Here is a 16,817-nt window from a genome sequence, read left to right on the forward strand (position 1 = left end):
ATTTTCCACACTGCTCTGATGCCTTCCAGGGATGGAAGGAGTAGCGTCAGCGTGATTTGGATGCAGAGGGTGCAAAAATTTACCTCAAATCTGAAGGAAAAGAAATGATGAAAGGAAAAAAAAGCCCTGAAGCCTACTAAGAAGCTGGGATTTGAGTTTAGAGTGGAGGGAGAGAGGACCTGATTGTGCAGACAGTAGTAATAGATGTGGCAGAGGAAGAAAACAGTAAAAAAGGCAACACTAGTGATAAAACATGGTAGAGCAGAACAGAAATTACCTAATCAAAAGTCTGGTAAAAGGGACATAGATATGGTTTGGCAACAGAGACTGACTGGGAACTGGAGGGGAGTTGAAATGGAAAGATGAGTTGAGAAATGAAGGGCTGTGGAGAAACCGCTACAGGGAGAAGGCAAGACAAAAAAAAGCATGGAGGCAATGGGAGCACAGATGATGTGGAGAATGGTACGAAGATGTAATAGGACTGGAACAAGACAAGTGGTGGAAGGAGTCAAGTCTGAGAGGATGAAGCAGGAAGTCTATGCTTATTAGCGTATCTCCCTCTATTCCCCAAACTGATATTCCTGTGCTTCACACCCCTCTGCTCTCAGCCAAATCCATAAGCAGGACCAACAAGTTGATGACACAACCTATCAGCTTCTCCCCTCGTTCATCTGACAGAAGATCTCATATTTCCAACTATGAATATAAGCGTTATCTTACCATATGGCTGACTTATATTACTATTTTTCTTTTGTAACAACCTTGAAAACGAAGCTAAAAGAACGTCTTTAGAGCTGCACAAATAAATACTCAGAAGCTGCAAAATGCTGGAGTTACAGTAGCCCACAACACAGTGTAGCATAGTCTTTAAGCGCTAGATTACCAGTTCTTTTTTCCCAGACCCCTGCCTTCTCCAGCACACAGGACAAATTGTGCTTCATTACAGAGGAACTGACTGATGTATTGCCTTTTCACATGTTCAGTGTGTGGCCCCAGACCTCTATTAAAGCTCTTCACCAAAGACACACTCATTCATTTCCTCTCAAGCTCTTCTGTTTTATTAAATCTTAATTTATTTTCTTGTGTTTCTACAAGATGAGGGTCTTCCCCTTCTCGTTCACAGAGAAATGGATGGATATTACGGGAAAAAGCATTTTTGGGTACCCAGCCTAGGTCAAGTAGGAGATGATTTTTTAGACTGCATCTTTAAATGGTTCTTTACACAGTTCCACAGTGAAAGTGCACTTAAAATTGTAACTGTGAAGACCAAGTTCTTCTGTAAATTAAAGCTCAGAGTCTCAAGCTGGATATTGAGGGAGTACTTGTGAAAAATCTGTTTTAAGTGACTTGTCTGCCATTGCATTGGAATTGTCTTGGCAGACAGAATGCTTTGGCTCCTCAGCCCTCTACTGCCTGAAGCAAGACAGTCCTTCACCCTTCTGCAACTCCCTGTCTCAAATACTATGCAAACTGAGAAAAAGTTTAGTGAATCAGGTAGGGCACAACCCTGGGACAACAGCCTGCCTGTTGCATTAGTGACTTTGATGCATCCCTAGAATAATTCCACTGAGAATATTTTGAAAGAAGGATAACAAAATAATCATGATTGCATGATTTTAATCACAACATATGAGGTCTGACACAAAAAAAAACCCCAGAATTGTGTCTGTGATTGTTTTTATTTAATAAATTAATTAAATCAACTGTGATCACCTTCAAAACAGTGCCTTTCTGAGTTGACACATCTGCATACGATGCTTCCAACATTCAAAGAAATTCTGTATACAATTTTCTGAAATACTTTTGAGGATCTCCATCAATTTTGCTTTCACATCTTCTACTGACAAAAAAAATGAGTTCCTTTGAACACTGACTTGATCTTTGGGAAGAGGTAGAAATCAGAGGGAGACAGATCTGGTGAAGAGGGTGGGTACTCAAGCACACTGATGTTATTAGCTAAAAACTGCCTCACTGACAAAGTGTTGTGGTCTGGTGCATTGTCTTGATGTTAACTTGCTGTTCATTCTTACACATTGACATTTTCCAACTGAGGGTAAGAAAATTTCTATATTTAAACACGTGTTCACTTGTACTGAGTGAAGCAATTGAGTTGAGCCTTGTCTCACTGTGGCAGGTTAGAATATGTTCTATAACCATGTCTTTGTCTCTCCCCTCCCATTCTTGGTTCCTGAGCTACAGGGTTAGTCTTGGGGTTTTTTATGTGTCAGACCTTGTATATTGTTATCATAAAATACACGTTCTATGAGGTATTGCATGCAGTTGAACAAAAATTATTTTCCTAGCATCTCCTAACTTTTGATGGATTTATCCTGTAAACTTAAAAGGGCTTCTTCCATGCTGCTTTTATTGAGTAGTGTGCTTATCCACATGAGGAAATTGACTGGTATAAATATTGTGGGGTAGAGTAACCCTCAATAGTTATTCTAGAATATTTTTTAATAAGAATTGCACAAGGGAGGCTATTCTGGACTAGCCAATGAAATGTAACTTATTCTGCACTAGCTATTTTAGTCAACTTTCCCACATAGATAAGGGGTAACTTCATGTATTTTAAACATGAAGCCTCTTATTTGTCTTCTTCCTACAAGCTTGTCTACATGAGAAAATTTACTGACAGAGCAATAGAAGTATATTTATATCACTATAATTATATCTATATATTTTATGTACTTACAGCTACCAATGCAGATATTTTCATTCCAGAATAAAAGTATTCACACTGGGAGTTACACCAGCATAATTTCACCACTATTTACCAGTATATATAGTATATATTACTATACTCTGCTAGTAATTTCCCCATATAAACAATCTCTGAAGTAATCTAACCGAGTTTTTTTTTCACATCTTCCTTTGCATGACAGTTTCTCCAAGCCCTTCATAAGCTTGTATCAGTCATATATTTTACATTAGCAGTACGGTGTGAGCTCTTGTGTTTGTTTACGTGAAATATGTACGTGGAGAATCTTTGAACAAGGTCATCCAATACAGTCAGATTTTTGCAGATGTGCAAAACTTGTTAACGCATCTTAGGTGTGCTTCTAACCTGTTGTTTCTGCTCTGTAAAGATAATGTAATAGCAAAGACTCTGAACTGTGGGATCTGGAAGAAAGTTTTTTTCAGGAGGTCACTTGCTACAATTCTAACATTGAAACTCTTATTTCACCACAGTGTGCTTCTCTCTCCTCTCCCACGTCACTGTTCTTTCTTGTTTCAATTGTGCAAGCTTTTTTCTGTCAGGAAAGGTCTCTCATTCTATTTATGTGGTACTAGGGTTTGTAAAATACTTTACTACACTAACCAAGCAAACAAACATTAACAAACAAGTAGCCTAACCAAAAGCAGGAGGATCTGTCTCCCTACCAAATTCTGAGCAATATAATTCTTTATATTGACTGATCCAAAACCTTTTAATTTCCAAAGAATATAAACTATATTTTAAGTAAAAGAATTGCCCTCATAAGTCAATTAATGGCTGCTACCATTTTTATGACTGTTTTTAGCATTAATTACAAATTCTCAAGGTACGTTCACTATGACAGAACTTAGCAGTCCTTACTGGCAAGAGTCACTCTGCTTAGCAATATACAATCTACTATATGGCAAATAAAAGGAGGGGAAGCAGATCAGGAAACTCAGCAGCAAGGAGGACAAACAAAGGGGAGAATTAAGGAGAGCCAGGGAGCAATACTTACTGCTGACTAACTGGCCAACACTCAAAGCTGAAGAGGAGGAAGATGAGGAGGAAGAAGAGGAAGCCTGACGCACTGGGCTTTGAGACATAGATGCTTGACTGTGAGCCAAATGCAGGAGATTGGGTTGTGAGGCTGCTTGTCCCACTTGCGTCTGGGAGGGCTGATGGAGCTATATGTTAAAATGTAAAAATAGGTATTTAGAAAATTGAAGCAGTAACAGGAAACTTTCAGTGCACCAGCTCACCCATCTACCTCTGGGGAACAAATCTCATAGAATTATTAAATACCATGGACATAGTTCAGGTGACAGTGTTACAGACGGAGCAAACTGAGCTCCTTTGAATTCTGACTTCCCATTTTTTTCTCAGTTTAATCAGAAACTTAAGCTAATTAGAAACTAAGTACTTGTTTGCAACAGATAAATACAAGTCCTTACCTGTTTCTGACTCAGGAAGACAGTATTATTCTCTATATGGATTCTCATATAAATCGGTGTTGTTTTAGAGAGGTCCTTTCATATTGCAGGACAAAGGCCAAGAAGAGTGGGAATGGGGAATAAGAGAAATTGGGGAAAAATTCCTCTGGAAAATTCCAGAGAGGAATAATTTGGTTTATGACATTATATCTAGCAAACAAATCAAAATGTTGAACTCTTACTTGTCATAAATTGTCCTTGTCTAAAACACACAGTGAAACTCCTGAGTCCTATTCACCTCAGGACTGTATCAAGTAAGACATGCCTAAAAAGTCTAGTGAGTATGGTAGATGGAAATCGTTGATACACTGTGATACATGAATCTGGCTTCATGATTTTTTTTTTCTTTTATAGATTTTACAACAGTATAGTCTTTGATTATTCACTAGGGGAAAGGAAAGGACCCCTTCTGCCTATAATAAGCTTTTGTACGGGACTGAAAACCAGGAACATTCCCTAGTACTGATTTTTACATAAAACTCCCAGCAAATTCAAATGGCAGACTCTCTGCAGAATGGACACAATAGACCTTACACCTTTGAGTTGGCTTCTAGTAGTCCAGTACAGCCTGTTCAGAGCCTAATAATACAGAAATATAGTCCAAATACACTCAGGTGACTGCTACTTATATCTTTATTTTATGTTAATTCTTGATAGTGATCAAAAAAGACTGCAAAAATCTACTAAAAGGCTTCACTTTTAAATGATAGCTATTGTCTGCAGTCTCAAAAAGGGAGAAAGATAAAGCCTATTTGGCCTTGCTTGAAGTCAGTGATTTAAATCTCTTTCTTGAATTCTCTTTTGATATTTAACTGAACAAATGACTTCAGAGAAGGAGCTGAATTCGTTAGTAATACTCAAATTATATATAATATGCTCCCAAAACACATGGAAATGGCTGATGTTCAGTAGGCAACAAATTGTATGGCATAGTAGATAAAGGTAGCTGATCACATTCAAGATGACACTTTTCTGTGGAACACATACGAACAATTTTAATGACATTATTCCTCTTATGGGTCTGTTTAAGAACTGAAAAAAATTACAATTCCTTTTTCTACCTCCCACATGGAACGACATAACTTAAAATGAAGAAAGAAACTCTGAGTTACCCTTTAATAATAATGAAAATTCTTTTTCTGACCAGTTTTAGCCCATTCTGTCTTCCCTAGAGATCAACAAAAACAGTCTATCATTTCTAAGAGGGCTTTGTTGGATCAAATACATTTTAAAAAGGAAAACTGGCACTGTATCAAAGGGTTAATAGTTGAGAAGCCAATTGAAAGGCTTCCAGATCTCAGACTGATGCAAGCATGGGCATCCTTAAAAAAAAAAATCAGTAAAGGCTGAATTTTACCTATAGAGAGCTCCCAACCCAGAATGTCTACTTTTATTATATCTTTTCCTAGCGAAGCAGTCCACTAGGAGAGCTGGTCTCCTCTGAATACTGCAGAAATGGACTGCCCATCCATTACGCCCACATCACTCCAGACTGCAGCTTTCAGAAACTGGCAGGCATTTGGGCTCCAAGTCTTTTGTCTGAGGGAATGTCTGACAAAACTAAAGATTTCAGCCTAGGCGAGGGAAGAAAAATATTGTATTTAGATTTGTTAGATGCTTTTGCACGATCTGGAACAGTCTTAAAAGTGTTAGTGCTTATCTGTGAGCATTATAGTAGCTATCTTTAAAAAGAAAGATCTGCAAAATTATAGACCAGACAACTAAACTTCAACCTGTGGTAAAGTACTGAAGAAAATAATCAAACAATTTGTAAGCACCTGCAAGAAAACGAGGTAGCAACAGACAACATGGGTTGTTAGGACCAAACTGTGTCAAACCAATCTGATCTCCCTCTAAGACAAGGTAATTGGCCTTGCGGACAGAGAAAAAGCAGTAGGTGGTTTGACTTTACAAGTCTCTTGACACTCCCTCGTGTGACATTTTTTATAACCTAGGGAAACATAGTTTAGATGAAATTGCTGCAAAAGTAGTTGGAAAATAAAACCGAGAGAACAGATAAATATCTGTTGAAATGGAAGTGTGTATGGATGGTGCATTCCAAAACTCTGTCCTGGTTCTGCACTATTCGGTATTTTCTTGATGACTTGGATAGTAGAGAAGAGAATATACTCACTAAATTTACAGGCCAATGACATGCTAGGAGGGACTTTCGATTGACTGGAATACAGGATTAGGATTCAAAATGATCCTGTCAGTTTGAACATGCTACCAGCAACACTGGGGTGTTGCAAAAGTGCAGAAAAACCAATTCCCATACCAAGATGTGTGAACAGGAGTGGAGCCTACAGTGCTTGTGAAGAAGATGAAGGAACTGAGAGCAGCTCTGCCAGAGAAGGACTGTCTGGTACTGATGGATGAAAAACTGGACCTCAGTCAGCAATGTGCACTCAACTCAGAAAGGCAACTGAGCCATGGGCTGCATGAAAAGAAGCTTCATTAGCCAGTCGAGGGAGGTGATTCTGCCCCTCTACTCCACTCTGGTGAGACCCCACCTGGAGTGTTGTGTCCAGTTCTGGAGTCTTCAGCACAGGAAAGACATGGACTCATTGACGCAGGTCAAGAGCAGGGCCACAAAAAAGACCAGAGGGATGGAACACCTCTCCTGTTAGAAGAGGCTGAGACAGTTGGGGTTGCTCAGTCTGTAGATGAGAATGGTCCGGGGAGACCTTATTGCAGCTTTTTAATACAATATGTAAGAAAGATGAGGGCAAACTTTTTAGCAGGGCCTGTAGCAACAGGACAAGGGATGATGGTTTTAAACTAAAAAAGGGTAGATTTAGACTGGATAGTAGGAAGATTTTTTTTATAATGAGGGTGGTGAGATGCTGGAACAGGTTGCCCACAGAGGTGGTAGATGCGACACCCTTGGAAACATTCAAGATCAAGTTGGATTGGGCACTGAGCAACGTGATCTAGCAGATGTTCCTGCTCCTTCAGGGAGGTTGGACTAGATGACCCTTAAAGATCTCTTTCAACTCAAATGATTCTATGACTCTATGATTCTACTAAGCACTGAAAAGAACTCTGCAGGAGAGGCATGGCTAGACAGCACACTTCAGAAAAAATCTGGATCAACCGGAGGAGAATAATTAGAGGGGCTGAAGATGTGAGAGTTATTTGGGACTTATGAAGACACCTAGAATGAACTGGTGATGTTTAAGCTAAAGAAACGAAGACTGAATGGGATATGATGCTTGCCTCAAATACAGGCAGAGCTAATGAAAAGAGGAGAGAATGAGTCTATCTTACATTTTATAAGAGAGAGAATGAGGCTCAATAGTATGGAAGATTTGAATTAGATGCTGGGAAAAGCTGTCCGATGTGGCAGTGAAGCACTGGCATAATGTGCAGGGAAAACCTCTGAAGTTCTTACAGGAGTGCTAAGGATCAAGTTAGACAAATACTGAAATAGCTATTCCACCTGAGAAAGCAGAGCAGGCTGGATAATCTCTTGAAACCTGGCCTTCCAACCTTAATTTTTTATGATTCTATGCCATTTCCCATCAGTATTTCTTAGTGAGAAATACATGATCATGTAAGACATGGCAAGTCCAAAATTTCCCATCCATGCTACACGTATAGTCCCTGAACAGTTCAACTGCTGAACATGAATGCAATAAATTTGATGCTTCCAGGAAGCACCAGAATGAGAGGGAGTTCTGCATTCTCCAGTTGTGCATGTAAAGTGTGTGTATAGCCATAGCCACTACATAGGCCATGTGCAGTATGTCAGTTAAGTCTAGGAAATGTCTGATTCGCTGCACATGTATCTCACACTGCATCTTTAAATTTACTTTTGAAATATCTGGGATACTCAGAAGCTTGGTAGTTTTCTTGGCAGACATCCAGAAATCTTTGGACAAATGTAAGAAATTCTCAAAATTTGGCTGGGCAAAAAGGGGTATGTGTAGTGAAGCCTGGATGCACAGTGACCTCAGCTGTAGTAGCAATATAAAAAGGATATTTACTGATTGTTGTTCCAACCTCACTGCTTATGAGGGAAAAGGGAGCAATGAGGTTGGAGAGGGTGAAGAGTCACCTTAAGGCCTGACCTGGGACTGAGGGAGGATTCCATGTTTAACTCCCTACATAATTTTCAGCACACCCTCTGTTTTACAGACATGATGGTTAAGCTGTAAATGTCCTGCTTAAAGAACAATGATAGTTATCTGTGTCATGAAATTGCATTAAAATACTCTTTCTCTTTTCATCCACTATAATTTCCACTCCAGAAATAGCCTTAAGGAGAGGCGACGATTAGATTATGAATTAGATTCTATATGACAGAATCAATTCAAACTTGGAATAGCAGACTTTTCTCAATTTTGGACACGTATATATGATATGAATTATATTTATGGCTGTTGTGCATTTTCCATCCAAAGACAGAAGGAGGCACAGAAATTACAGAAGCAGTTGCTGTAAATGCCATTCTGTGTAGGTGGATATAGTAGACACGCCGAGAATGATGACTGTATGCAACACTGATCAGTATCTGGCAGGAATATATCTATGCACACTACAGCTAGAGGAAGAAGATGAATATGAGAAGCATAAAGTGTGGCATAATACCTTATAAGAATAAACTGAAAAATGTTAAGGGCCTGATTCTTATTTCTCTTACATCAGTTTCACATGCTGCTGTCAACAGTGAAGGTAGTATAGATTGATAATTGCAGAAGTGAAAAATTAATTAATTAAATTTTATTCTGAAATATGATATTCCCTCACCTAGGATGGTTGATTGGCATCCTGTATTGAGATCTTCTTGTGAGATCAGGGGTGGTGTTCCCTGCATCCAGAAAGTTACAGGATAGTCATGGAGTAACAAGTTGTTTTGCATAAGCTAAGCAAAGAGGAAGAAACTGACCGGAAATAAAGAACAAACTTTTGAGAGAATATTGCCCTGTACCACCAAAGAACTGCTGCTGGTTTTACAGGGTCTAGTAAAACAGCAAGGACAAAACGTGGCCCTAGTGGAAGGGATAAAAAAGTAATAGGTTTAAACTGCAGTAAGGGAGACTAGGGTCATGCAGCAGGAAGACCTTGCTAATGCTAAAGAGAGTGGCTTAGGTTGCCTAGGGATGTCAGGGAACCTCCATCACTGGCGGTTTTTAAGAACAGGTTAGACAAACATCTGTCAAGAATGATATAAGGACAGTTGATCCTGCCTAGGGGGAGGGGTGGACTGCATGACCTCTTCAGGTCCTTTCCAGTCCTATTTTTCTATGATTCAGTGAAAAGGAAATCTGAGAGATGAGGAAACACAACAAATTAGAGGAGACAGAGGCGAAGAAGACAAGTATAACAAAAAGGGCAAAAGAGATGAAACTAAGAGGAGTGGCACAAAGAGCAAGAAATATATTTTAAAAAATCCCCTTTATGATACAAATAAAGATTTTCAATTTTTTCTGATGTCAGCTAGTTCTTCCTGGGAAATATGGACCTTAGCTCTGGTAAAGATGAAAGTCCATGGAAGGTACTCAAAAATAAATACCTTGATATAAAAAGACATTCCCAAACACTTTGAAATGCCATAATAATGCCTTGCAGAAGTAGCAGTTTAAGTGTTTCATGCTTCCATTTTTCCTGTAAACGGAATTCTCTGCTTCATCCGTGTTTCCTAAAATGTGCCATACATTTGTTTTTGAGACAGTAGTGGTGTGCTGTGGCCACTGCATGATTTAAGAGCACCATGGGAGAGGAAGTCGTCCTTCTTAAAACCTACTCATACTCCATGACCAGGCATAGGCTTCAAAAATGTTTTCTTAAATCTTCTAGAAAATCCTCTCTTTTAGTATAATATAGTATAAAGGGCCTCTATACACGCGGCTTAGACTGAGAGAAAAGCTACATTTGGAAACTAGAATAAAAGCGCTCTCTGGCTTCACACAGGCTCTGCACATACTCAGCTCAAAATGAAGGCCACAGCAAAGAAGTGCTGGTGTGTTGTGGACATAGCTGGGGGTAGGACTTAGATAGCATCTGCTGAAGTTCTTTCAAAGCCTTTCTGTGGGGTCAGAACTACATTCAAAGTATGCACTGTAACTGAAGGTTTCTGGGCTCGCTAAATAAGGTTGAGGACACACCCAGGCTTCCTTAGAAGATGTAATTTTCTACATAAATCAGGCGTATCGGTAATCTTTCTGACCCCCATCAGGAATGATTAAATGTCAATATTACAGTAATGGGCTTAAATGTGTAGGTAGGTGCAAAATTCAAAGGTAACAGAAACAGTGAACAGTGCTCTACTCTTTCTATGCCTCAGTTCCTTAGAATGACACAGGCAATATAGTGATATCTTCCTATTCCCAATGGTGTGGTGCAACTATATTGAATTTTGAGATATACTATTCCTACAAGTGTAGATGTCACAAAGAAAACTGGTCAGGATGAGACATAATTTACAAGTCAATTGTCCACACTATGGCATGGAATATCTGACCAAGTCACTTGTATAAGTAAATAGTCTGGTAATTTTGATTTTAAAAAATGTAGCAATTTTATACACGGATGAAATAGAATTATGCAATGCTTGTGGTAAGGAAAGAGGAAGAAGTGAGAAAAATTTTCATCCTCATCATTGAAAGTCATATAGAAAACAAAATAATAACAAAGTTGGATTGAGACAGCACAGCCTATTGGCTATATCCAAACGCAGAGAAAGAAGAGTGCATTTCTTATAAAACAAGACAGCATCAGAGTAATAAAAACATTACAGAAAAAAAATGATTAAGAGCTGCTTAAATTTTAACGGGAGAGGAAAACAAGAGATTGCATGGAGTTGTGATAATGAGATGGTAGGATGTATGTGGTAGAATGAGACTGCAGAAAGAAAAAGTCTGGCATGAAATTTGGAAAGCATATATACCAGAATGACCACAGACCCATCTGAGAGCTGTCTATGTCTTTTCAACAGTTTATCTGGAGCATGATAGCCAATGACAATGAAGATGGGGAACTGGCTACATAAGAAAATTCTGCCTAGTAGTTTGTTTTATTGTGTTAAGAGTTGGCAGAAGGCCAAAGCTGGTAGTGCTATAAGACAATGAAATATGAAAAGTTCTGACAGGCAGTGTAGATAAAATGAGATAGAGGACAACTGGTACTACAGGCCTTATTTAATGAATCTAGTATGTAGAACGAAAGAGCCACCCAAAGGTGAGAAAGGAACCTGATAAAGAGGTACACTGTAGAACACTGTGTAATAATAATGTATAGAAGTAGCTTCTGTGTGCTATGGGCAAGCAAATACTTATGAAAACACCAATTATTAGGAAAGATGTTTAAGGAATTTATAAACAAGAATGTGTTTTGAACTTCAGAGACCACTGGCAGATGGATCCTTCTTATGTAATTTCACTCATTTAAGAATTTGTTGTGTGTTCTAAAATAGCTATCCTAGGCCCCTCTCATATCAATGGAGACAACAGATACCTTAAGATACCTATTTGAGATTCAATGTATCTAAAAATAATTCTATTCTGGCCACTTGTGTTGCCCCTTGGACATACATATGTCTTCTTGCCTAAGTGTCTTTGTCTTTATGGGAAATCTAGTTAACTACCTTTCACCAGATACCTAACTGCTCTATAACTAAGTTAAGCAAGATGAACCCTTTCTTAAATTTCACAAGACTCCAATTCATGGTCCAGGTTCTTCTGTCAGCTGTGTTGGTATTAACAACTGTTGCTAAAGATATGGAAGAACACCTTAAAACAAGGTTTTCAAATCTGATAGGAAATGACAACACTAATAAGTTGTTAAAACAAGCTCATCTGTTCTTGAAAAAAGCCCTACATTTAGCCATACAACCTGGATTTTCACAAAATACCTCCTGGGAGGCAAGTGCAGAAGTTAAGGTTACAAGGGACTCTTCTATCATGTGTTAAAAATAACTTAAAAAAACGCCAAGAAACATAAAATGAAGGAATAAATAATCTTCTTTTCAAGAAAGGAGACTACAAGTAGAGATCAAAGGATTTATACCAATTTTTTTTTAATGGTTTTAGCAAGCATGGAGAAAAGAGAGTGAAATGGTGAAGTTGAATCAGCAGGAGGAACGTGTGAATTTTTAAGCTAGGACAGAATACCGTGAAAAACTTACAGATCCTGCTTACAATATGCTGGGGCAGCATTATGACAGGTTAAATACAGATTAGATAGGTGCACAGTGATTCACATTAAAAGGAACCATTTTAGTGACTCACATGGTAACAACCGGGGAACCAAAGATGTATCATGGTGGATGCATCTGCTTATTGAAAAACTTGCTCAATGAACAGAGATAGTTAGAAGAAAGCAGGATGTTAGGCTGTATCGAGATAAAGACAGAAAATAATGCCGAAAATATTACAATGTTATTATGTAAAATAGTGATGGATATTCACTGTGACTATGACATTCAGCTCCGATCACAAAATCTCCGAGAGATTAGTGTGGAAATTGAAATAGTTGGGAGATGGGCAGTAAAAATTATTAAAGGCAAAGAAAAGCGTGTTTATGAACAGAGATAGAAAGGATACAGGCTACAACAAGAGTGCAAAAAGCTGCCCGCTTTAGAAAGCCTTTACAATTTTGAGGAGAATTCTCAGTCTGTGCATAGATGCTGCTGCTTAGATTAGCAAAATCCTGGAAAACAGTGAAAACACTGAAGTTTTAACTACTAAGTGTAATGTAAAGAACGATCCTTACTGTAGGTAGTTTATGAAACATGTATCAGAAATGTCTATTCTTAAAAACAAGAGGAATAGGATTACAATGGAATTGTTTGATTACCTCAACAAGCAACATATGCACAATGTAGAAAAAGAAGCACCACTTTACACCACATGTAAGTAATCTATGAACTCATTTCCATCAGGAGACATTGAGGTTTCAGTCTGTCAAGTTTGAAAAAGTTGTATGAATAAATAACGCATGTAGTCTACCTAAGTAAAGCTGACTAAAACCAATATCCGAGGCATTTAAGTCTTCAGTCTTCAGGCAAAAAGTAAGCACTAGCACGCATTACTTAGCAGCTGAAACAGGCTACGCAGGTTCAATTACTGTGACTCAGCTAACAAGCATCAGCTTACCATCATTGTTTGCTATCAACTCTCTCTCTATCCTGCAATACTTTGTTTCCAAGGAAGCGACAAGTCCGAAGTTAAACTACGATAATCTGCAACCAGAACATTTTACTACACTATTTATAATGTTCTCATTTATTTCTTTGTGACATTCTGAAAACTTTTCCCAAACTTGTCTTGTACTCATCTTTTCCCCTCCTGAAGCTTCTGCCATCAAGTTACAAGGCACCAAAAGCAGTGTGACACCATTTAAAAAATATTTTGAATTCCTGCTGAGCTCTCTGAGTTTGAACACTGAGCTCTCATGAAAACAAGGTTTTAAACTTATGACTAAATATGCTATCATTAGCCAAAAACTACAGTTTGGCTAAGCCTTTACCCAGGCAATAAGATAAATTCAGAATCTCCTTATACTTTGTGTAACTCTACTTACTTTTCCAATGATATGACAGCTTTCATAGTACTAGCTCAATTGCTTTTGACTGTCCCTCAGCGTTAATCCTATGAGGAATCTAGTACTCACACCTCTTTTCTGCTGCCGCTGAAATCAATGGCAAATTTTCCTTTGCCTTCCTTCAGTAAAAGCAGAGGAACCAGTAGAGGGAGCACAAATACATAGAAATAATTTTCTGCGACTCCTATAAACGTTATAATGTGAGGTATTTTTTAATATAGTATTTGCATTATTTCTTTCATGCCAATCAAAAATACTGCCTTGATCAGGCTCCAACAGGTGTAGATAAGGAGCCTCTGTGATGTTTGGTGGCTCTTTCTGCAACCCCTGGGACCTCAGGACTCTGTGTGAGAGGCAGAGGCTGGACCCTATGAAACTGATCTTGCAAAATAAGTTTTTCTAGTCAGACAGCACTGCTGGGCAGACCAGCACAAAATGGGGCACATCTCTGGCTCTTGGACATAATCAGAGCTCTGCTGAGTGATGGTCTGTCCCAGCTAATTAGCCGTTTGAGAACGGCACATGGGCGTGCAGTTTGGACGAACTGTTACAATACAGCAAGATGTGGCTAAGCAGTGACTTTCTACCTTGAATACCTGCTCTCATTCATCAAGCTGTAGCCTACAGTGGTGGTTTGTCTCCTTATGAGAGCCCAGTGCCACCAGCCGTGCAGAGAAAGGTCACATCTCTGTCCCCACTCTGTCCACTCATCCTACTGGTGGACATTGCCTGAAAGAGGTTGCTTTGTTGCAGAGCTCAGAAGGTGCATCGCCCTGCAGATGTGATGGTCTTAGGAAATAATACGGGACATCTATCCTCTGTACTTCTAAACTTTATGTGTTTCAAATGAGATCTCAGGATTGCAATGCTTTTTGAGAGCTTCCCCCTTAAGGAAGGGAAAGACCTAAACTCTTTAGGGGACTGACTCAAAAAAAACCCCAAACAATCTCACCCCACTCATCCCCAAGAAACAAATGGAAACTCCTGAGTTTCTTATTTCTTTATCAGGCTTTACAATACTGGAAAACACAAGAGTCCACTCTCCCATCCATCCCACTTTATTTAGAACCACATATATGCAACAGTTGCAAAAGCATTTGCCAGTACTATAGGTCCCCTCCCATTAAAGAAAATACAAGTTGGATAAATGACAAGTGCTTTGGAAAATGTCTCTGCTAGATACCATAGAGCATAAGATGGAAAAAAAGAGAGTGTAACCACTTGTATATGACACAAAATAAACAAAAAATAGTTATCTTGAAGATCCATAGGCTCTCTACTTCTAAATGTGAAAAAAAATTATCATTTTGGAGTGCAGGGAGCTCTGGGATTCTCAGAAACATACAAAAGGCTGTTACCTGCAACAGGAGGTGTAGGCAGGACTAGCAAAGAAGCACTAGCAGCTAAGCCGGACGTTTAAATGAGTGACACTCATAAATACCTTTTATTGGTAATCACATTTGATGTCTTTTCCATCCGTAATTTCCTTTCAGAGAAAAAAGTTGGCACTACAAGCCTTTGCTCTACAGATGCGGACAAAACTAATGGATTTGACTCCAGAGTACTATGAAAAGACCTGCAGAGTTTTTCTCAGACCTCGGTGAAGTTGCTGCACCCATCCTGAATTCTGTAAACTACTTGGTGCCTTAAAGTGAATGATAATTTCCTTAAAAATACTTCCTGTATGCAAATAGGGACAACCATATCTGACTTTCCAGTGAAGAAGTTTTTATGTTTTTCTTTATTTTCTCTGCACATTCCAAAAGACTTCATACCCCAGTCTACTGAGTGACCATTAATGAAGGAACTGAACTTTATAAAGGCTAGACGGGCCTCTGCTGTCTCATATTCTTGCTGCACTTTTCACTGCAGTTTCTCAGTTGACCCTATACTGACCTTTAGAAGAAAAAAAAGAATAGCTGGATTACCCCATAATGTATAAACAGATTGCATAATATGACATTATATTATAACTGCATATATAGTAAGCACTAATAGACTATGTATAATAGGAATCATATTTGGCTGATAAAAATGAGAAAGAAGTGGGAGTCCTTAGAAGGCAATGAGAAAGTCTGTGAGGAGTAGAAGATTTCTGCACACCTGTTTTGATAATTATTCAGGCTACAGACACTTTACCTGCTGGCCTGGTTTGAGCGGTGATAGTGTTATTCCCTGGGTATTGATCACTGGCAGTATCTGGTTGCCGATGACTGTAGCGATGATCTGACCCTGGGCGTTGGTCAATAATTGTGGAGTTATCGGCTGCACCTGAAGTCCCTGAGCTCCACCTGCTGCCTGGCTGGAGGGGACTGGGTTAGGCATCAATGGGATTGTTCCAATAATCTGGAGAAAAGGACATAGAAAGAGAAAATGCACGCATGCCACATATACTTGCCATGCACAATTACGTGTTTTGTCGCTTAAATCAAATGTAGATTAAATAAGCACAATGAGACAAATGGCAGGCTGAGGGTGGGAAACAATTTTTACCTTCACTGAGGTGATGAGGACTTTCAAACTCATTTGTTGCATCACTTATCACCTGTAGTTCTACCACCATCCACTCTCATCCCCAGCAAATCTAGGGTGAATGAGAGTGTGTGAAACAAATGCTGGGCCATGCTCTGGCCCGGAGTTGATGCTTTGTCCCACCCCTCATTTGAACACAGAGTGAAATAGGTGCAAATATCAGTCCTATTGTCTTGCTTTCTACAACTCATTCCTACAATTCTTAACTGTGAACTGAGGTGCTTATGTAATTTTCCCTGATTTACTGATACCTAGTGCTCTAGATGACCATATATTACTCCCATGCAGTTTCAGGAAGGAACAAAGAGTTATTACTGCCTTTCAGGACGTAGCTTACCAAGCTACATTCATAAAAATGCAGCTACTTTTGGATGACAACGAAGTAGTACAACACAATGGGAGGGCTGCTGTTAGATAAAACATTTTAGCTAACATTTCTGGGGCAAGTAGTTGCAGAAGAAGACACTTGTGACAGCCCAGATTTCAGAATACAGTGATTTCCTAAAATGTGACTGTGCCTGTAAAACCAGTATTAGGATAAAATGTCA

At 39.0% G+C, this 16,817-nt stretch overlaps 1 protein-coding gene across 4 annotated transcripts in view; it reads right to left on the reverse strand.

Annotated features, from left to right (window-relative positions):
- POU6F2 (POU class 6 homeobox 2) overlaps positions 1 to 16,817 on the reverse strand; it is a 310,811-nt gene that overhangs the window by 14,371 nt on the left and 279,623 nt on the right. For all 4 annotated transcript variants that reach the window (XM_054058201.1, XM_054058203.1, XM_009568483.2 and 1 more), the window contains exons 7-8: positions 15,877 to 16,083; positions 3,717 to 3,885 (exon numbers count right to left, since the gene is read on the reverse strand). In XM_054058201.1, the coding sequence (XP_053914176.1) occupies positions 3,717 to 3,885; positions 15,877 to 16,083 (376 nt within the window). The remainder of the gene's footprint in view (positions 1 to 3,716; positions 3,886 to 15,876; positions 16,084 to 16,817) is intronic.

The sequence above is a fragment of the Cuculus canorus genome, chromosome 2 (genome assembly GCF_017976375.1).
Source record: "Cuculus canorus isolate bCucCan1 chromosome 2, bCucCan1.pri, whole genome shotgun sequence".
In the NCBI taxonomy this organism is placed as follows: Eukaryota; Metazoa; Chordata; class Aves; order Cuculiformes; family Cuculidae; genus Cuculus; species Cuculus canorus.